Source organism: Photinus pyralis, unplaced genomic scaffold (assembly GCF_008802855.1).
Source record: "Photinus pyralis isolate 1611_PpyrPB1 unplaced genomic scaffold, Ppyr1.3 Ppyr1.4_LG4, whole genome shotgun sequence".
NCBI lineage: Eukaryota > Metazoa > Arthropoda > Insecta > Coleoptera > Lampyridae > Photinus > Photinus pyralis.
The window spans coordinates 22,061,415-22,083,227 of NW_022170511.1; the positions used below are offsets into that span (position 1 = coordinate 22,061,415).

A 21,813-nucleotide genomic window follows, 5' to 3' on the forward strand; every position below is an offset into this window, starting at 1 on the left:
AACAGCAATGTTACAAATTTGTATTAAAGTCACTAAATATAGAAAGTACCGCAATCCATTGGGCTCGTGTGTTAGAGAGAGAACGCATGATTTTTGCCCAAAAATGGCGGAAGTTACCAGATTTTAGTAACTTTAATGTTAGGGATTGTTCCACCTGTTTGGAGATATCTGTATATATTTTTATAAAACATGACAGTACTATGAAGTTAGGTTATAAAAAATGACAGCTATTCAGATTTTATTTGTCAATTTTTTCAAGTTGGCAGCAAATTTGCCCAAAAATGGCGGATGATTGCGGTACTTTCTATATCTAGTGACTTTAATTTGTATGGTATTTTGGCGGAGCCTGGTGGGTGTACTGTGAACTAAAGCATCGAAATCAGAGTAGCGCCATCTGGTGACCAGCTTCTAAAGTCATGAAGTAATTTCCCAAATTCGATATAAATCATAAATATTGATAAAGAATACACAGTTGTTACATTAAAGTGTATTTAGATACAATCACATTACATTATTTAACACAGAGAACTTAAATTACATGTTTACAAATTACATATTGTATAAAACTCAGAAGTGAGTGGAACTTACGGTTTGTAGATGTTAACACTTTGAAGAAAGATCCTTACATAACAATTTGTCGTACGAAATATTTGGTTTTAATTGCTGTTTGGACTACATATTTTTGTTAAAAAATATCTTTAGAACTAAATTTCTTGTTCCAAGAGGTAATAAAACCGTTTCAGCAAATTGTCACACAAGTTTTTGACAACAAATGTTAACTTGATCCTGGTGCTTACTTGTTACTTGAGAAGCGAGGGTGGAAGTTGTTGAATTATCTAAAACGTATTTTGTATTCATTGTCTAAAAGGAATTACAATATAAGTATCTACGTCTATAATATAAAACTCAAGTCTACACCCTTTTGCGCCTATACCGTTGGTAATTTATAAATTCCATACCTTGCATAAATAGGAGAGAAAGAACAGCACATTTCAATCCTCTTCGCGTTTCAAGCACAAAACAATCTGTTTCAAAATATGAGAAACGATGCCTTTTTGATATTTTATCGTTACAATCCGCCACACAACACTATTTACGGTCACATAACTTGTTCATATTTTAAATCTTTCAAAAGTCAAAATTGACATGTGTAAAACTATGTGTACGTATAAAATCGACGGTAAAAATATTTCCTGTAAAGAGCAAAATTACAGGTTTTGCAAAAAAATATTTGAGTCTGCGATAAATAGTTCTCCGTACAACCACGGGAAACGCTGTAATCAGTGACAATTTAGCGCCATTTATGTTTCTGTTCTGTAAAGGTCTTATTCTGTGGGTGTATAACTACTTTTTGACATAAAATTTGACAGTTCTAACTTCCAAGATGACGACTGTACGCCATTTTTCAATGGAGATCTCATTTTGAAGTCATTGTAACCATAGTTCGCGTCCCGAGTTTCAACTCTCGCTACTACACTCTACTACTTTTTTCCTCGCTTTTTTCTCAGTCAGAAATGCAACACTCGAAAACCGAGGTAACATAAACATTTTTGTAACTTCGTCAGGTTGGAATTTGTTACGCTCCTTACCTTCGATATGAATTTTTTAAATTAAAAGATTGTATCAAAGAACAGTAAAGTCGTTATTTTATTATTTTTGTTACCTTTTACACGCCCTGTACAATGTATATAAATACAGGGTGCTCATGAATTCTATGATTCTATGATCGTTATTGCAAAATTGGGACGGATCATGTACATTGTTATTGTACTTTATTGTAATGTACAGGGTGGTTCAAATTCGTGGATCACCATTGGAATCTCCGATTCTCCGCAACCGTGAGAGATACACTGTAGGTTAAATTGGATCAAAGTTGCCCTTTTTTGTGACTCGTAAACGCTTTTGAAATTTTTGAAAAATCTTTCAATTGTAACGTCACCGAAAAACTGAAAATGTCAAAGTTCATTCTCATTTTCCTTAGCTTAAACGGGCGGAAATGGACACCTTCTATGGGCACTTTTTTCGGAGAATCTGAATCTGTTATCAGAATTTCCATAGCACGCTAGAAATAGTACAGGTTACTATACTTTCTTATTTTTTATGGACGCCATATTGGATTTGTACGGAATGAGATAAGAGGACACATAAAGAAAAATAATGACGTGTCGCACTATACTTTTACATAAATTTACAAAAAAACATTTTAAATCAGAAGTTTTACATTCATCGCAATATAGTGAGCGACGAATTTGAACCACCCTCTACAAAGGTCTGTCGAAACGGAGTTGAGCTAATAAGTATGTTCATGTATCAATGTTAGTTAACGTTTATTTTATTTATTTATTTATTTTTATTTACTACAAACTCTTACCGACCAATACTCAAAAAATCAAAAAAATTTGCAGATAACACTGAAATCGGTGTTTTACTTCGTGTTAGGAATAGTACGACCCTCCCTTGAAAAAGGCTCCCTCCACGAAAAATTGAAAAACTGGTTCGCTGTGGGGTGATACGGTAGAACCCTTGAGACCCGCTTTGATACAGGTGACAATTGTATGTCTCGTTCTCGTCCGAAATTTTCAGGATAATGAAGCTTGGCTCGGCTACATTAAAAACTTTCGTCATGGACGTAAATCGAGTTGTTGATAGTGCATAAGAATACAAAAAGTCAAATTCCAACTACCCTGCACACGCTATACTTTTTCCGCTTATTATTGGAGTTTTTTCGCCATCAGAATGCCACTCTAAATACTATTTAAACGTTTCTGATTTTCAACGAAAACTATTTTAGGACGGAGAGCCTGTTTATGCCAGCATTTTCGCCGTGTAACAACCGAGTTATCACTTAGCGATGAAACACTTGCATATGTTTACGGGCTGCACTAAAGCGAAAGGTCGCTATCGAAATTTTTTTTTACTAAAACTGCGTTACGTATTTTATTTCCGACTATTCGCACAATTTTATACACGAATTTAACTAGGCCTTAGTACAATTCAGACCCACAGACACTTTATAATTGTACCGCGCTTCACAAGATCCAGGCGATCGTAAAAATTGAACGGAGAACTCGCGCGCTATTGCTGTGTCAACTCGAGACATAGGCCAAAATACACTTACAAGTCCTACGTCACAGCAAGCTCGTCGAGAAATAAATGTCTTTGCTGACCCTATTACATTTATTTTTCAGAATTAAGAAAAGAAGATGTATCTGTGACCAAAGAAAATGACGTAGTATCAGTAACATGGAAAAATGCACCTAATTTTGATCATTGCAACATTACACTTCATTTGGACATATTTGATACTACTGGCCAACTATATTCAGCAAACACGTCTTTTCCCTCACACGACATTATATTTCCATTTATTGGGTGTAAAGTTTACAACTTGTCGCTTGTGGCTACTATGAACGTTTCAAGCGTCGTTCGAGTAACGTTCCCAATTGCGTTTACTAAAGGTAAGCAGGCTCAAGTTGTACATGCAGTACCTACATAGTATTATTTTTTAGAGCCCTCCCCACCTACCTGTAAGACGGCGGAAATAGGCACCTCATTCGCAGTTTTGGAATGTGCGCTGAATGATGAAGAAAGTCAGTGCGATCTTTCAGAACTGATAATCGATTGCAAAACCGAAAGTGGGCAAGAAATGAGAAAAATTGTGAATGCAGATCTCATTAGTGTGAGAATCGAAAATATGACCGCGTGCACCAATTACACTTGCGTCGCAATTGTTAAAGGTAGCGATGGGCAATTATCGCATCCCAGCACTTCCATACCCATAGAGACAAAGGAAGGAGGTAGGTACCACCATTTGAAATCGGTTATTTACTATACTGATTTTAGTACCAGACCCACCAACACTCCACAATGTGTCTTCCATTACAAATACGTCGTTTGTTATTCAGTGGGCGGCACCTACGAATATCAACGGTGTATTAACACGGTACCGCATAACCGTGGCCCCAAAAAATGCACGTTATTACATTCCCCAAAATTGTTCCTTCGACGATCGTATTCCTCAAGAATACGAAGCTGATCCTGAAATTAGCAGTCTTACTGTTGCGGATGCGCTTTCCTACTATGAATATGAGGTGTTTGTTGAAGCGAAGACATTTGCATATGGACCACGAAGTGAAGTGAAACGAGTGTTAACCACTGGAGGAAGTATGATTTTAGTAATATATATAAGACTTTTAATTTATGTTATTATATTGTTGTATTGTAGTACCCGGTGAACCGCAAGATGTTGTCTTTGATCTGATAGACGACAAGAGAGTTGCCATAAGGTGGAGGTATCCATGTCCGGCAAATGCAGCAATTGACCACTTTCATATTCAGCTTTTTGGAGATCCTCAGGCCGACTACCAGGTGCCGCAAACCAATTCTACCCATGGGACTCTTGCGACGAATACATCAAGCTACCATTTTATCTTTATTAACTTACAACCTGCGTTTAATTATACCATCGCCTTGAAATCTGTAAGCGTATCGGATAATTTAGAGAGTGCTACAGTTGTGGGTAACTTCCAAACGCCCGAGCATAGTACGTACGAGCTGTGAGTGGGCACACAAACTGTCTGATTTAGTTCCAGAATCTCCCACAATAAAAACCGTGACGAAAGTAACCGCAAGAGCGTTTACCATAGAATGGGAGGAACCAGTTAGAAAAAATGGCAAAATTGTCGGGTATTACCTTCACATATTGAACAACGGTCCGAACCATCTGATCCCTACACTGTGCGCCAAGGATACAAACGCTTACGAATACTTCGTCGGTCCGAGCATTTTATCTTACAGGTTCGAAAAAGGCACGCCCAATTACAATTACACGATCGCAATACAGGCCGCTACAAAAGCAAAAAATGGCACATTGAGCGACCCGTATAATGTCGTTACGAGTGACTCAGGTAATTATATGAGCTTTCACAATGGCTGAGTAAATTGTTTGTCAATCATTGATTCAGTACAGTAATAGTTATTTATGTACGACTGCTTGATAATACGATGATTATAGTCGCTATTAGCGGCCATAATTTGCAATAATATGGCCTAGGCCATAATGATAAAGTTAAACGGCCGCCTGTCAATGTGACAGTCGTAGTTAGGAGTCGATTCAAAGTAAATTGGTTTTGAAAAATGTAGACTTGGTGGAACTATAACTATATATATTGCTAATTAATCGAAATGTTAAATACATAATTAACATTGTTACTGAACCACATATTGGTTCTAGTGATTTATTCGTACGTTCGGTGTCTTAATTGACAATCTACTGCAACTGCAATCAACGCAACGCTTCGTATTTTCATGAATGGCTAGATAAGACTTATAATATAGATGACATCTGTTGTTGCAGTCCTACATAAAGCTTTGTATATATCGCGTCCATAAATAGGCTTTATGGGGACTCGCCTTGTTTATTTGTGCCTCGCTCGCAAGCTCGCTCGGCTAAATAAACGGCTCGTCCATAAAGACCCAGTTTATGTACTTGATATATAAATAGCTATTACATAAAAGTCCAGAAAATGATACATTACTCGCGAGGAAATATTTGTGGCCGAGTACTTTAATTTCCAAGTCAGGTAATGTCATTTTAGTGACGAGTTTTGTATTAAATTTTACCCGAAATCGTATTTTAATATAAAATTTAATTTTTATATAAAACTTTTGATTAATGTCAATCTGTCTGTGATGACAGGAGTCATTATACATTTATACACATTTGGAAATGTCAAAAATGCGGCCGGTAAAGTGACGGTGCGGCCGATAAATTGACAAGCGCCAGGAAACGTAGTCTGTTCTACCTCTGTCATGGAAACCAAAATTTCCTGACAGAAAGTACGCACTGAGAAAACGCTGCCAATTAAAGCGGCTGATTGAAAATACTATACTTGTCATAATTAGAAATTTTTAGCCACAACAAATTTATATATTTACCATTATTGAGTACTAAAATAACCGCAAAAGGATCAGTTTTGCTGACCGTGTTTTGTAATGATAATTTGTCAACCTGCTTGTTCTAAGCTAACATTTTTGTATGAGAGTCTTTTTACACAATTTAGTAGTAACCACAATTAGATTTCTTGAATTATTGCTTATCCAATACAGACATATTATAAGCATTAGTAAACGGTTTAATTGTAGCACTTCATCGATAAGCTAATAACATTATGTTTCCCAGTTAAGTGAAACACTTTGCTTAAGCTAAGCTAGTATTTTGTACACGTATAGTTGTCGCAATTATATTTCTTATTGTTTTTCCTAATAATTCAAGCGTATAATAAGTGTTAGCAGACTGTTTAATTGTTACAATTTGTAAATGAATCATTGTAAGTGGATGGCAGACGAGATGGCAGATTAATTTTTGTGCAATCAGCAAACAGAAGTGCGGATCGTTCATTCACGCGTGGGTTTGTGAACAGTGAACAGTTCCTGAATTTGGTAACATTTTTAAAATATCAATAAATAACTCAAACCAGGTATGTTTTATTAGTAAAAAGTTGAAAGTAGTTGAATTTCATACGCACAGCTTTTCTTATGAGGTTGAATTTACAGAAACCAAGGTGTGCCTCTTTTTAGACGATATTGAAAATATTGACACTTATTCCATAGTCAAGCATGATAACAAAATGTTTATCACAGTGTTTTGAAATATTGGATTGTTTAAACTTTTTAGATATTTAATTAAGGATCTTTTTTCTTTGTAAAGTTGACATTCTTATTGGCATACTTTTTCCAATAACTGAATAATGTATTTTTCTGTGTAATTTTTAGTCAAATGAGTTTTTATTTTTATAACTACTTTACTTACATGTAGAGTGAGTAACTCGGTGAGTAATATTCCGTTGTCATTATTTTAATGTTCAATTAGTAAATATAAGTTTTCTATCTGTTTAGAATATCGTTTAGTTCGTTTCACTAGGTAGCTGCGCCTATACCTACTTGTATATTTTTTATTTCGTTTATATATAAACTATACTACAAAAACATTTATTTTTATGCATAAAAATAATTTTTTTTTTGTACCTATGGTTCAATTTTTTTAGAGCGAGTTAAGTAAGTGATTCAAATGCCATTAATATAGCATTCTACGCTTGTGACTCTTCAAGTGAAGTGGGCCCTATAAAGCTTCTACTAATCACAACTTTTCTTTTGATTAGAGGTTATTAGACAACTTTATAGCCGGAAATAAAAAATATGCTAACCATACTAGCATTCATATTATAGCAGTCAAGTTAAAGCTAATACATATCTACTAATCCCAACTCATCTTCTGACTAAGGGTCATTAAAGAACATGAATACTGCCAAATAAAAAATATACTAACCACTAGTACACTTACAATAGTATAGCCAAAGTTTCTGCTAATCGCAACTATTGTGATGAATAAGAGTTACTAAAGAACAGTATGCTGGCAATTAAAAATTTTGTCAGCACTAGTAGATAAATATAATATAGCTATCAATCTTAATTATGCAGGAGGCTACTGGTAAGAAAATATACTTACTTACCATAGCTATGCGCTATTCCCTAAAATTTAACAAAACCATTTTGATAGCCATAACAAAGCAACTGATTTGGCGCCTATTTAAGTCAGATATTTTATTGCTGCAATTAAATTTTTTTTAATCATTAGTAAACTGTTCTTTCAGTGCGCATAAAAAATTTCAGGACGATTTCTTTATGTCAGGAAAGTTTAGTTTCCATGACAAAGGCAGACCAGATTGCTTTTCCTGCCGCCTGTCACTTTACCGGTCGCACTTGTCACGTTACCGGCCGCACCTGTCACTTTTCCGGCCGCACCTGTCACATTGCTAAATGTTTGTAATGGCTCTGTCATAACTGACAGATTGACATTAGTCAAATGTTCTATATGAAAATTGAAATTTTGTATTAAAATACGATTTTTAGGTCGGTAAAGTTGAACCGTTTCCCAGATCTCTCGATTTCTGAAAAAAACCACCTCTCTTTAAAAGGGATGAAAAATCTATTTTTTTACATCGTACAAAGGTGCGCGGGGTAGCAAAATTTTCGTAAGTAGGTAAATAAGCTTTTTTTGCAAATAAATTAACGTAGGTACTGGATCCGCGTTAATAAAAAGTTTTTGGAATCTGTCTTCTCTCACCTCTTTAATGTTGCTAAAATATTTTCTTTTGTTTCATAGTGCCCAACTGCCTTAATTAAACATCCTTATTATTTTACCGCAATAAAAGCAATTCGAAGTAAAATCGAATTCTTTTGCTTCCTGAACAATTTGTTTTTGTTCACTGACTCTTCTTCCTGCCTGTTTTACAGCTGATGGGATTAAGCTGGGCGTGTTGATGGTTAATTTACAGGAATTATGAATAAAATCCTCATAAAGTTTACCTATTCCTGGTTTTACATCTCAAATCATTTGCTTTAGCAGGTAAAACTACCGTTCTTATTGCAGATTTTGCAAGTTTATCAACAGGCCCAACCCAATTGCATCAGCATAAAACAGGCAGGAAGAAGACTCAGTGAACAAAAAGAAATTGTTCAGGAAGCAAAAGAATTCGATTTTACTTCGAATTGCTTTTATTGCGGTAAAAATGCAGATAAAAGAAATAAGAAAGATTTGAACATAAGATAGCAAAAGAGAATATTATTAAGCAAACATTAAAGAGAAGCAAGAAGACATCAGATTTCGAAAAAATCTTTATTAACATCCAACAATGTTGATTTATCATGTCAAACAACCGTGTACATTTTAAAACTGTTTTTCCAGTTTTTGGCGATTTTCTCGAATTTTTGCTATAGGAATAATATTTTTTTATTTTTGTTTATTAATTTATAAGCCTTCCCGAAAATTTTGCTACCCCGCGCACCTCTGCACGATGAAAAAAATAGATTTTTCATCCCCTTGCAAAAGAAGTGGTTTTTTTCAGAAATCGTGAGATCTTGGAAACGGTTCAACTTTATGGGCCCAAACAATTATTTTCTGTTTTATCATAAAACAGGCTATGTTTCCTCCAAATTTCAGACCCCTACGACATTTTTTCGCAAAAATGAGAATAAAAAACGAAAAAAACAGTTTTCTTCCGGTTTTTCTAGGAAAATTGGAGGTTATGTGAAAATAGTGCAGATACAAAAGTTGCTCATTTTTTTAATCTCTGTAACTTTTACATTTAACATTTTCGTCTAAAATTAATAATTTTGCCACAATTTGCAAAACACCACTTTCCACCCCTTTCAACCCGCGGGATTTCACCCGCGGAAAAATTCAGCTGTTTTAATTATTTTTCCCAATTTCTATTCAGTTCACCTGCCTGAAAAACCCGGTTTCGCCCGGCAACTAATTTTTTTGTAAAAAAATATATAGCCTGGACTATTATATTGCAATCTTTGTGAAGTTCCTACATTTCATACACTTGCCAGTTCAATTGATAGGGAGGATGCATTTTTCATAAGTGTGGTTGCTAATAGAAAGCAAAATGCTAGGTAAATTTCTGTAAAAAGGTCCGCCAAGTGTGATTGGAAGATTAACACCCGAATTATTGTCTCTTATTGCCTATAGTCATACGGAAATAGAAATCTGCCTCAAAAGGTTATAATTTTTCGTCGATCTATGGATTTGTGGGTGATGTGTTGTCCTGGCTCTCTTGTTAGTTGCTCTAGATTGCCACCCTCTCATTCAAAAATTGTTTGGAAGATTAACACCCGAATACCCTTGCAGGTATTTATTAACTTTAACTTTTTTTTTACTGTCAATTCACATAATTTTAAATTAAATTAAAACGTAGGTATTTGTTAAGTAGGTACAATAGATTGATAAGCTAAATTGCAATTCCTCAGTGATAATTTTGTTTTTTAACTGACAAGTGATAACACATCTCTTATCTCAACTAAATTTCTCGAGTATGTGAACTTTGTGATGCATTATGTTACCTTATGAACATCATTTTTCCAAAACTATATTTAACAAATTTAAGTTACGAAAACAAACTCAATATTCCCTCCTTTCGATAAACATAGATAAGTGGCATAAAAGATTTTCTGTCTCAAAACCAAATGGACCTTAAAAAATTCAATTTGCAGCAAAACCTCCAGTCTCCTCAAATCTTAGAAAAATGATCTTTTTTTTGGCCCTCTCAAAAATCTTGCTAGCTAGGTAAATGATTAACTAACAATTAAAGACATAAATCAGCCTTGAGAAGTCAGACACTAATCGTCTCATTTATTTAGAATCAGAAGAGGTACGGGACATAAAGATTGTATTCATTAACAAGCAACAGGAGTACTACAACGGCCATATTAACATTAATTTCCAAGTTCCTTGCAACACGAACGGTCATTTTGAACGAATAACTGTAATACTGATTGGCAATCGAGCCGACAAAGAAACCCACAAAGTTACACAAAGCATAGACTCGCTGATTCCCGAGTATAATTTTTTAATAAACGTGCAGGCCGAATACCACTACGAGTTAACTGTGCAGGTGGTTACCACAAACTTTATCACACCTACTGTACAATATTTTACGAGCCCATCGGGTGGTAAGTTATTAACTTGTACCATCGTGTACTACTACAGTTGAAACACAGTGCCACCGCTTGGAGTGTACCTTCTGCAAAAGCCAACTCAAGTAACTCCAACGCTGGCCAAAGTAAACATATCAAAGCAGCTGTTCGATGACATAGCGGGTGATGTGGTATATTATTCTGTTATAATCGGGCAGCCACCTCACGAGGAAGAACCGAAATATGGATTTTGGAAAGGGGACAGTACAACGTGGCCAGAAATACTCGCCGTTAATGCGTTTGAGCTAACACCTAAGTTTTGGAATCCGTTCTTAAGTACAACCTTACTCCAATCGCACTTGCACTTATGTATATCTATAATTACAGATGGCAGCAAGTCAGTGTACACCTGTGTAATAGGCGAAGAGGACCAGTATGCATTGCACACAAATGTATTATATGCGTTAAAAGTTAGAGGGTTTACGAAGGATGGCTACAGAGATACTGGTAGTGTCACATTCCAACTAACAGGTTGGTACAATTTTAGTATGCCATTTAGTTCACACCATGCACCAGCTACTACTTTCGAGTATCGATTCGCGCGACTGTAAATGATCAAACAAATAATGCAGACATTTTTCATGTTTTAGAAGATTACAACTCAACTGCACTCATATTAGGCTCAATCTTTGGCGTACTCGGTAGTGCAATGTTATTAGTAAGCGTTTGTATATTATGGAGGAAGAGAAGGAAATGGTAACTAAACAAGCCTACATAACAGAAGTATTCAAAATAACATTTAGGGCCATGGCAAAAGAATCGGTGAAGTCAATACCATTGTCACCAATTCCGATATCGATTAAAGGATTCCCACAGTATTACAGTGAACTGAACGGTGATGCGGAGAAATTAAAGCACGAATACATGCTGCTTACAAGTAAAAGCAATGAAATAACGTTGAGCAACTCTGTTGGTGTAATGGCACAAAACAAAAAGAGAAATCGATACACGAACGTTATCGCCTGTAAGTCTCTTTGCTTTCGCATATGTAAATGTAAAGGAACATTCCGTAGATGATCACTCGCGAGTCATTTTAAAGGAAGTTGACGATTCTGGTACGGACTATATCAATGCTTCTTACATACAGGTTGATTCTCCTGTTTATATATACACAATAAATTTTTGTCTTGAAGGGCTTTACTGGTAATGTTGAGTACATTGCTACACAAGGGCCATTAGAGCAGACTGTGATTGACTTCTGGAAAATGGTGATTCAGGAGAATGTGTCTTTGATCGTAATGGTAGCTCAATTTGTTGAACAAAACAAAGTATGTGCAATGATGGAATTTTGATTGTTACCATTTGGTTAATCTTTTAGGATAAATGTTATAAATACTTCCCTAATAACCACGAGAATATGGAGTTGGCAAACGGCTTTACAATACGCTGCTGCACCGAATTGAATTTTAACACTTACATCGTTCGAACTATAACAATTCAAAATGTAAACGACTCGCACGTTAAAAATTGTTTCCTTTAGTCTCATTGTAGGAGATAAAGCAATGGACGATCACACACCTTCAGTTTACAGACTGGCCCGATTTTGGGTGTCCCAACGGAACAGAAATCATGCTCGAGTTCTGTCAGTTAATGAGGGAATACGCCGAAAAAACGTCCGCGCCGATAGTACTGCATTGCAGGTGATTTTTTAGCGATGCTTGTGCGATTTTCAAATGTCATTTGTATTGCAGTGCAGGGGTTGGTAGGACGGGTACTCTAATAGCTTTAGATATACTATTACAAGCTATACATGATAATAAAGATATTGATATTTTCAATACAGTTTTAAATTTGCGAAGGGATAGGAAAAATATGGTTCAAACTGAGGTGAGTTCCAATGGTGATCTTTCTAAACTGACAGGTTATTTTAGAAGCAATATTTGTACATACATAGCTGTATAAATGATGCGATTGAAAATCCGCTACCTGTTAGTAATGGTAAGTAATTAGTTAAGCTCATTAAAGGTTGTGAATTGAGACGTCGGGGAAACGTTTCTTCAAGTTCACGTTGACACGTAAACATTGTAGAAACAGTCTTGAGGTAGGTTGAAACGACTAAGCGAACTTTTTAATAAAATTTCAATGCATGGAATGCTATATAATCCAGTTCAATTGTATTTTTACCAGGAAAGTTGTGGGGTAGTTTTGATTTCTTCGATTCTATATGTTTTTTGGGGTGAGGCTTGCTAACAAAATTTCATGACGCAACATTGAATTCCACTATTTAGTTTTTTTCCTCGATAAACCGTTCGGGCTCAAGCGCCAGTTGAAAATTGGCGTATTTCGGCTGTCTCCACAAAACATAGTTTTTTCGCACTAAAGCCCTAAATTAATATTAAGCGTTGTCAATAAGTGAATTCCTTGCATTTACCTACTATTATTTGAATTTTATATGTAGGTAAGGGTGTTTTTTTCTCATTTTCATAACGTTCAAGGTGTTTATTGTAGTCCAGAATTGTATGAAAAGTTAATTTCTAACGAACAACAGTCATCATATTATCATCAATCATATTATTATATTATTTATAATATATAATACTTATACTGTGCTATCTAAAATTATTCCCACTTTCTTCCGAACCAGATAAAGAAATCACAAAACCCTACCATAGCATGTTTGGATAATTATTGTTGAATTTGGGAAAGTGGTGCTGTGGTCATTATTAATTCAAAAAATTCAAATGGCAAAAGAGGTATATTAATTTCCTATTCAACGGCATTATTCCTCCTGTTTCGGTGTTCTGAAGAATCACGTACACCTCGGAGTGGGGTAACGCAGGTTACCCCAGCTTAAATTTGTCTGCTAACAACTGAACCTGATTTATTTCTTTTCTGTTTACATGTTAACCAGCGACAAAAAGCGAGTTCATGATTTTGGACTGTCCGTCCGTCCATCTGTGTAACTTTGTGCGCTTGTGTATGTATGTGTATGGGAGGGGGGCCTCAAGACTGCAAACGTAGGTACACGGGGACGAAATGGGCCTTGGCTCATCTGTGAAGGAGTGGGAGAGTTTTATACCAGACGGAACAGTTATAAAATCTTTTGAGACCGGTAGACAATGAAAAGCACGGGATTTATATTATTTGCACAGAATAATAATAAAATAATAATAAATGATGAGTATTTGGGGATACAGCCGAAATACGCCAATTTTCAACTGGCGCTCGAGCCCGAACGGTTCATCGAGGAAAAAAACTAAATAGTGGGGTCTGTAGGAAATTTTAAGTACTTTCATTTTGAATAGGGAGGTTATTTTCGAAAAGTTGATAGTTTTCAAGTTGTAAGCACAAAACTGCCAAAAAAATATCTTTTTCAACTTCTTTTGTATTTTTTTCAATGTTGTGTCATGAAATTTTGTTGGCAAACCTTAGATTCGGATTCAGCACCACAAAAAACATGTAGAATCAAAGAAATCAAAACTACCCCACAACTTTCCCGCTAGATGCCCGTTTGAGCACAAATGGCCTGTATTAATAGGCAACTAACATTACACGCGACAAATGAGAGTTGCCTTTAAAATTCTTTCTTGGCCAAAGCATTGTTCAAATACTTTAATCAAAGAGTATCCATAATAAGAGATTCAACGGCATAGAGAATAGTGTTGCATATGTATTCTGTGTTGCCTAACAAATGTTACTGCTTTTTCTCAATTTTATTGGCGTACGCTACGCCTAAGGGGCTATTTCAAGGCAACTACTTGTTTAGAAGTTTACAAATATCATTGCACAAATCCCAGCGTTGCCAAATGTTTAGTGTTTGCTTGTACTTATTTAGGTATCTATTATTCCTTGAAATGTATGATGTTTGAGATATGTTATTCCATTCTACGCTTATGGCACAATTTATTAAGGTCCGAACGCTTGTTGGTTTGATTCATAGGTGCGAAGATATGTTCTTCATGTAACAATAAGCCGTTTATTGAGCGGTAATTAATAGATTTTTTAGTGTGTATTGTGTATTCCCAGTAATCGCGAGTAATAAGCTCGCTTTGATTACGTCTCTGCCCTTTGTACACACTGTTCGTCGCCCTACCGTCGACGGACGTATGGAAAAGTCGACCGAACTATATAGATCGTTTAGTTAGAGGAAGTAGTCTAACGAACGATATTTACTTCCGACTTGCGCGGAAATATAAACGAACATTTTTTTAAAAAAAAGGGCAATAGACGTTTTATAGCATTTATTGTACAAAAGATAATGAAAGATTCCCGGAAAAAATGTTGCAATCACTTTTTAATTTTTACCGGCCAAACTATAAACAATATAATAAATCCAAAATAAACTGCCTCAATTGGATTATAGTTGTGATCGAATCGTTAAAATCAGTTAAAAATGTGAACTGTGGACCAACGCAACCCCTGACGCAACCCCACCTCTTTAAAAATGGTTTCTTTGCGATAACTGAAAAACTACTTGACCGATTTGGACCATATTTTTTACCAGTCGATGTGACTAATGTCCCCTTTAATCTCATTACATTTCAGTCCGATCGACCCACGCCTTCCGGAGATATTTAAACGCTCCAGAAATCCTATACTTGGAGTGGAAGCCAATGTTGTTTTCAAAAATGAGAACATACACTGCATTATCAATCGTTTAGATGGATGAATCACTAGCAGAATGCGCAGTGCCTTAAGTTGAGCGGCAAATTTAAATACATATACTTATGTGTTTTTCCGCTACTAACCAATGGTGACAAACATGTGTACGACGCTTAGTTGCTAGGAGACCGATGCGCGCTAGTGCTGCAGCTTAAAATGCGGGTCGAGAGTATTTTTTTTATTGAATTGTTTAAATGAGAATAACGTGTAAATATTTAATTAAATTTATTCGACGGGTGCAGATTTATTAATTTATTATTTAACTGCACTATATATTTTGACTGATTATTCGATTAGACTGATGTTTTTTTTTCTGAGGACATAAGGATTATTGCATTGTAATGATTGATTGTTAATGATTAAACAACTCAGCGTATGTAGGCATCTATACAAAATTAAAGCAAACAAAATTTCCTGTAAAACAATCGCTATGCTCATCATAAAATCCAATTTTATGAAATATGTTGTCTACTTTAACTTTACTGTAGTAGACTATCTAAAAAGGATGAATAATAACAAATTTAACTTACATTTTTACAATTTTATTGTACCTGTTTTGGTTATTAAATTAAATAGTAATTACTGTGTATTCAATAGACGCCCACTAAACAGGAAAATACCAATGTAATTAACAATAGGTACTGATGCTGATTTCTTTTATACTTAAGTAATGTTTTCTAATTATATCATGTCCACATTTTATACAGCCAATAAGAAAGAAAATTAAATGTGACAACCGCGCAAATATTTTAAACCGAAATTCTATAAAGAATTCTGTAAATTTTCAATACGCGCCAATATTTAAAGAGGCGGTTAGTTCTGGCCACCTCTACGCGAGGGCCCGCTTTTGGAATCCTAGCGGGCGAGTTCTTATAGCCAACACGCGTTTATACCATTGCGCTGTATCTCTTATTAATTTATTATGGGTACTCTTTGCTTTAATTTAAACAATGTTTCGAGTGCTCCCGAATGGTCTTGAACATTCTATAACAAAACACATCACATTTTCCGGAAAGATTACATCACAACCGCGTTTGTTCTTTATCGCCGATTACTAATCTTTTATGGCGCCTCGATATCTATCGGGATTTTTGGAATATGCGCTACATACTTTCTTACTATATTAGGAATTTTTTCAATTTATGTTATATCGTGATCGTTTGATCTTAAAAATAGAAAACTCCGTCGGTGTTTTACATCCGTGATTCGTCAGTCACTAAATTTGAGTAATTTTGCGCCCCTTCTTGTCTGCCCCGTAAGCGGAGGGTTACATCGCTTACACATATATAAAGCCGGTCCCGGACATGAATATAATTAATTTATTCTGTATTGAAGAATAAAAAAAACATACGGGATGTTTTATTAAAAAGTTTGGTAGGTAGATGACGGCAATTACAGGCCAAACCGGAAGTCACAAAAAATAAATTGTTCTTTTCAAAAATTTGCAGATAATTGCTCGTTGCGGGATTTTGTGTGTACAACAAATTCTGTATTTTGCTTAGTCTACTTGCGCAATCCTTGAAGATTTCCCCAAAAAGCATTGTTTATTTAAACAATGCCCAAAGATTTTAATTCCAAGTAAGTAGTGTGATAATTTCGCATAACTTATATCGTTGCAAAAATTTCTTATTTTCAGCCGTATGCCATTATTTGGTCACCCGGTACGTCACTGCTGCTTTCCAACAGACCCCCCTACTCCATTTTTGTTACGCACCTTCTACATATTAACTTATTCTTAATGTCTGCTATTAAAATTGTATGAAGGAAAGTGTCACAAACTGCTGACGCACTCGTGGCCCAAAATAATTTTCGAAATCTGGATATGTTGTTTATGTAATAAAACATTTTATACTAACAGAAAATAATTTATTATTACAGTCTTAATAATAAAATATGTACAAAATCAATCACAGTCAAGTAGGTACCCACACTAAAATGCTTTAATCGACTTCTTCAATCGTTGGGCCTTGCGTGTTAAATCGCCCCGCTTGTTGACCACAGTTTCCTGGCATAGGTCCATTTTGCTGTCCCACACCACCTGATGCGTATAACTTGGACATCATTGGGCTGCATAAATTTGTAAGCTGTTTCTGTTGATCTTCGTACTCCTCTTTCTCCGCAAGTAAGTTATTGTCCAACCATTTTAAGCATCCAGCACATGCACTTTCCACTGTTTGTTTATCTTCTGCTGATAGTTTATCACCAACGTCACTAAGCGCTTGTTTTAAATTGAAAACGTAACCTTCCAGTTGATTGCGGGCTGCAATTCGGGCTCGTTGCTTTTCATCCTCCTCTTTGTATTTCTCAGCATCCGCCACCATTTGGTCGATGTCTCTCTGCGATAGACGGCCTTTGTCGTTCTTAATTGTAATTTGTTGCGATATTCCGGAGCTGGTGTCCTTGGCGGAAACGTTTAGTATGCCGTTAGCATCCATGTCGAAGGTAACTTCGATTTTGGGAACACCTCGCGGTGCTGGTGGAATTCCGGACAAGTCAAAATTGCCAAGTAAATTGTTATCCTTTGTCATGGCTCGTTCGCCCTCGAATACTTGAATCGTAACTCCAGACTGATTATCGGAGTTGTGAATGTTTGGGTTTGCTTGCATGGGATGCGAGAGTTGCGTTCGATGATTTTCGTCATGACACCGCCGGCAGTTTCGATGCCCATGGAGAGGGGAGTGACATCGACCAGTAGAACATCTTGTATTTTATCGCTTGTGTCGCCGCTAAGGACTGCTGCTTGCACTGCTGCACCATAAGCAACAGCTTCATCTGGATTTATTGATAGATTCAACTGCTTGCCACAGAAATAATTTTGCAGAAGCGATTGAATCTTTGGAATTCGAGTAGAGCCACCGACAAGTACAACATCGTGAATTGATCCCGCCTTGTCCATTTTTGCATCTGCGAGTGCTTTCTCAACGGGTTGTAGTGTTCCACGGAATAAATCGGAGCACAATTCTTCAAAGCGAGCTCTGGAGATCTTCGTGTAGAAATCGATACCATCAAATAAAGCGTCAATTTCTAAAGTTGCCTCGGTGCCGGATGACAATGTTCGTTTTGCTCTTTCCGCAGCTGTACGCAGACGACGTAAAGCTCTCGGGTTGTTACGTATATCTTTCCTATATTTCTTTTGAAATTCTTCGACAAAGTGGTCAACTAGACGGTTGTCAAAGTCTTCTCCTCCGAGATGAGTGTCGCCAGCAGTAGATCGCACTTCAAACAACGAGCCTTCGTCGATGGTAAGTATGGATACATCGAAGGTGCCACCGCCCAAATCAAAAATGAGAACGTTGCGCTCACCTTTGAGGTTTTTATCCAGGCCATAAGCAAGAGCGGCGGCCGTAGGTTCGTTGATAATTCTCAAGACGTTTAATCCGGCTATAACACCAGCATCTTTTGTAGCTTGCCTCTGGGAGTCGTTGAAATATGCCGGTACAGTAATAACGGCGTCTTTGACTGAGGTGCCCAAGTAAGCCTCAGCCGTTTCTCTCATTTTCGTGAGTACCATTGAACTTACTTCTTCTGGGGCGAATTTTTTTGTTTCGCCCTTAAAATTAACTTCCACTTTCGGCTTACCCCCATCACTTATCACCTTGAAAGGCCAGTGCTTCATGTCTTGTTGGATTTTTGGATCGTCGTATTTTCGGCCGATGAGTCTTTTCGCGTCGAAGATGGTGTTGTGGGGATTCATGGTAACTTGATTTTTGGCCGCATCGCCGATGAGCCTTTCGGTGTCTGTAAAGGCCACGTAACTTGGCGTTGTTCTGTTTCCTTGGTCGTTGGCGATGATTTCCACCTTTCCATTTTGCCACACGCCTACGCAGGAGTAGGTCGTACCCAAATCAATTCCAATCGCTGGTACTTTAACCATTTTTTCTTCAAAATATCACGAATAATTTCTTATTCACACTTATAGTCACAATAAGTACGCACAAATGTATCGTTAGTTTATATGTTCACTCGCTCAAGTTTTGAACTGTTATGAAGTTGCGCGCCTCGAAACGCTTATATATGCGGAGGCCGATTGTTCACGAGCGGTCTCGAACTTTCTAGAACGTCTATAAAATGTGATTGATGGAATACGAAACGCGCGCCTAGCAAATGCAGGAATATTCTAGAAATATGGAATGAATTATTTCTTCTCATGATTTGATCCGCTTGTCACAAGAACGAAATGTTTCTATAATTTATATACAATTTCATATCCTTCGCATTTTAAAAACCATGTTTCTAGAATACTGAATTATTTTCGAGGCGCGCGTTCAAGAATGTTCGGGAACAAAATGACCATAATAGCATATACAGGGTTAGGAAAAATTACCAGAACGGTCGATTGTATATAAGAATTGTGTAGGGCTGTTAAAAATGTAGGTACATATCTGTGATAAACTGAAATATACCGGCTATATTATTTTAAATGCAACACCCTGTATATTACTAGTTATTTTGATTGTTGACTTACTACTTAAATTCGTTTCCAGATATCATATTTTGATCAGTTACAAAGCACAAACTAAATTTCAAGAAACAATTACAAAAACGTATAACAAAGCCTGGCAAAACGGCTCTATTTTATAATGGATGTTGAAAATGACTCCCATTACTCCAACTCACAATGATACAAGTTATTTGTTGCTCTGATATCAAATCTATATTGAGCATTTCTAGAAGATCCAATTATGAGAGTCAACCTTATAGGAAATAAATATAATGCCACTTGTTTGGTAAAACTTTACATTATTCTAACTTGTGGTGATTGATTAACTTGTTTCTAATGACATCAACATCATATATCATCGATTCCTTCTTGTCCTACCATCTGATCTCTGATAATCAACATGAATTAAAATAATTTTTGTTTATTTATAGGACGAACAAATATGGAACCTATATATGAGAATGTAGAGGATATTAAAAAAGAATTGAACGAGCATACCATTACAGAAAGCCAGTTTTAAAACATGCAAGATTAATCACGAAATTTTTCAGCTACAAAACTTGGCTGTGATTTTTATATGTAGGAAGGTAACATTAATTGTTTAACACATAATAACGCTTTCAGTATTTGTTTCCATGTAGTTTGTAATATTATTACGAGAGAAAAGTCGTATGAAGTTTGTTACAAATTGATGAGAGTAGGTACCTATATTTATTGTTAAAAAATTGAGTACATACAATCTATTTTAATGTATTTATTGTAAATAAAGTGCAGAATATATTTTTAATAATGTAGTTTGTTATGTTAAATGTAACCCAAAGTGTTTGTGTACTTTCTTGAACTGGTACCAAAAGGGTAACCATTGTTTAATGGTGCCGTCAAACCTTTGTTGTACCTACTCCAGAATTTGAGCGACCGTCTGTTTCTTTAAAGACGACTTCTACTATCAAAATGAGCCCGACACAATCTGCTAAATTTGTTACCTACACTCCTCACTCTTCTGTGATGACGTCTTTGCCGTTGGATGGATCTTGAACGATTAGCATCTCATAGATCTAGCCAACTAATTTTACTTTTACTGGAGCAACTGCCAACTGGCCTTGATTTGAAGTGAATTCTTCTGTTCTTGCATTGCATCCACTTCTGAAGTGCAGTTAAGTATACCTGTCGACCCAGTACCCTCGCTGCGTTCCATTTACGTTGTTTCTGTGCCATTTTGCAATAATGTTCGTTTCGAGTCGCGCAACCAACACCGGTCAAGTTATTTCACTGAAATTTTGACATTTGATTCTACTACTAAAACCTAACGCTCATGTAAATTCAGCAATGGGGGCATCCTGGTTTCATTTTTTGTTTCTGATCTATAAAGTACATTAAAAATAAAAAGACCCGTGTGTCCTCAATTTTTGTTTGCGAGTAAAATAAACCCAAAATAAATTATTGAAAAGCTGTGTTTAAGTCCGAATTTGAAACGCTTCAGTCTAAATACGTCACGAACCTACAACCAATCACGTAGAAGTGAGCTGGCAACCTTGCGCGAGAGTCTGACGTTTTTTCGGATTTGACGTTTATGATTTTGTTTACCTTTTTTAACAGCTTTTTTAAATTTTGCTTTGGGGTTTATATTATATTATTTAGGCCTACGTGAGACCGCGATGGCTTTTGCAAATGGCGGACAGTAGTTTCCTGTTCCAGTGGCGTAGCTACCTTACACTTGTAGAAGAATACAATTATAAAGAATTTTACACGAAAACAATCTAAACCTCCATGTGTCTACTCCGCCTATGACTTTTGTTTAACTAACCTCAAACTACATTCCGATAAAAAATTTGTAAATTTACATGTACTATATAAAAATAATATTGGTATCAATACTCAGACATGAAATGTAATTCCCAAACTTTTATTTTTTTCCGTTTTGGAGCAACCACAAGCACAACAACTAACCATTATTTTATGTCACTGCAAAAACTACAACAAAAGTGAGTCATAAGTGGATTTTGCAAATGGTCGACTTCTGTCCCACTCTCTCTTGTATACAACCTGAGTAAGTTATACCATAAACGTGAACCTAAGTAATGCTCCTGGTATTCTTTATTGTTTAACTGCATCTAACGCGAAAGTGAACGACAAATGACAGTGACAGGTGACGTAAGTTACAAATGACATTCTCCTGCAATATTCTTTGATTATATACTTAATCCACAGCCGTCTATAATTATTATAATTAA

At 36.1% G+C, this 21,813-nt stretch overlaps 1 protein-coding gene and 1 pseudogene across 3 annotated transcripts; one reads left to right on the forward strand and one right to left on the reverse strand.

Annotated features, from left to right (window-relative positions):
- Positions 1–2,444: 2,444 nt before the first annotated feature.
- Positions 2,445–20,355, forward strand: LOC116167866 (tyrosine-protein phosphatase 10D-like). Of its 3 annotated transcripts, none has more exons than XM_031483455.1 (17): positions 2,445–3,458; positions 3,510–3,797; positions 3,844–4,164; positions 4,226–4,543; positions 4,587–4,907; positions 10,204–10,515; positions 10,564–10,815; positions 10,867–11,010; positions 11,130–11,235; positions 11,283–11,503; positions 11,553–11,626; positions 11,673–11,807; positions 11,858–11,983; positions 12,031–12,179; positions 12,231–12,366; positions 12,411–12,477; positions 20,014–20,355. In XM_031483455.1, the coding sequence occupies exons 1-17, from the start codon at positions 3,407–3,409 to the stop codon at positions 20,100–20,102; spliced, it is 3,111 nt and encodes a 1,036-aa protein (XP_031339315.1). In that variant the 5' UTR covers positions 2,445–3,406; the 3' UTR covers positions 20,103–20,355. The 3 variants fall into 3 exon arrangements, with proteins under 3 accessions (XP_031339315.1, XP_031339316.1, XP_031339314.1); XM_031483456.1 differs by lacking the exon at positions 20,014–20,355 and adding an exon at positions 16,778–16,881 and having other exon boundaries at positions 3,190–3,458; positions 11,133–11,235; XM_031483454.1 differs by lacking the exon at positions 20,014–20,355 and adding an exon at positions 16,778–16,881 and having other exon boundaries at positions 3,191–3,458.
- Positions 17,059–19,048, reverse strand: LOC116167870 (annotated as a pseudogene).
- Positions 20,356–21,813: the final 1,458 nt, after the last annotated feature.

What these genes read in the sequence shown, in the direction of transcription:
- LOC116167866 (XM_031483454.1), top strand. Translation starts at nt 3,407, where the DNA reads ATGAACGTTTCAAGCGTCGTTCGAGTAACGTTCCCAATTGCGTTTACT. An exon ending in AGTGTTAACCACTGGAGGAA is followed by an intron (nt 4,165 to 4,225) that starts GTATGATTTTAG and finishes GTTGTATTGTAG; the next exon opens with TACCCGGTGAACCGCAAGAT. An exon ending in CCGATAGTACTGCATTGCAG is followed by an intron (nt 12,180 to 12,230) that starts GTGATTTTTTAG and finishes TTTGTATTGCAG; the next exon opens with TGCAGGGGTTGGTAGGACGG.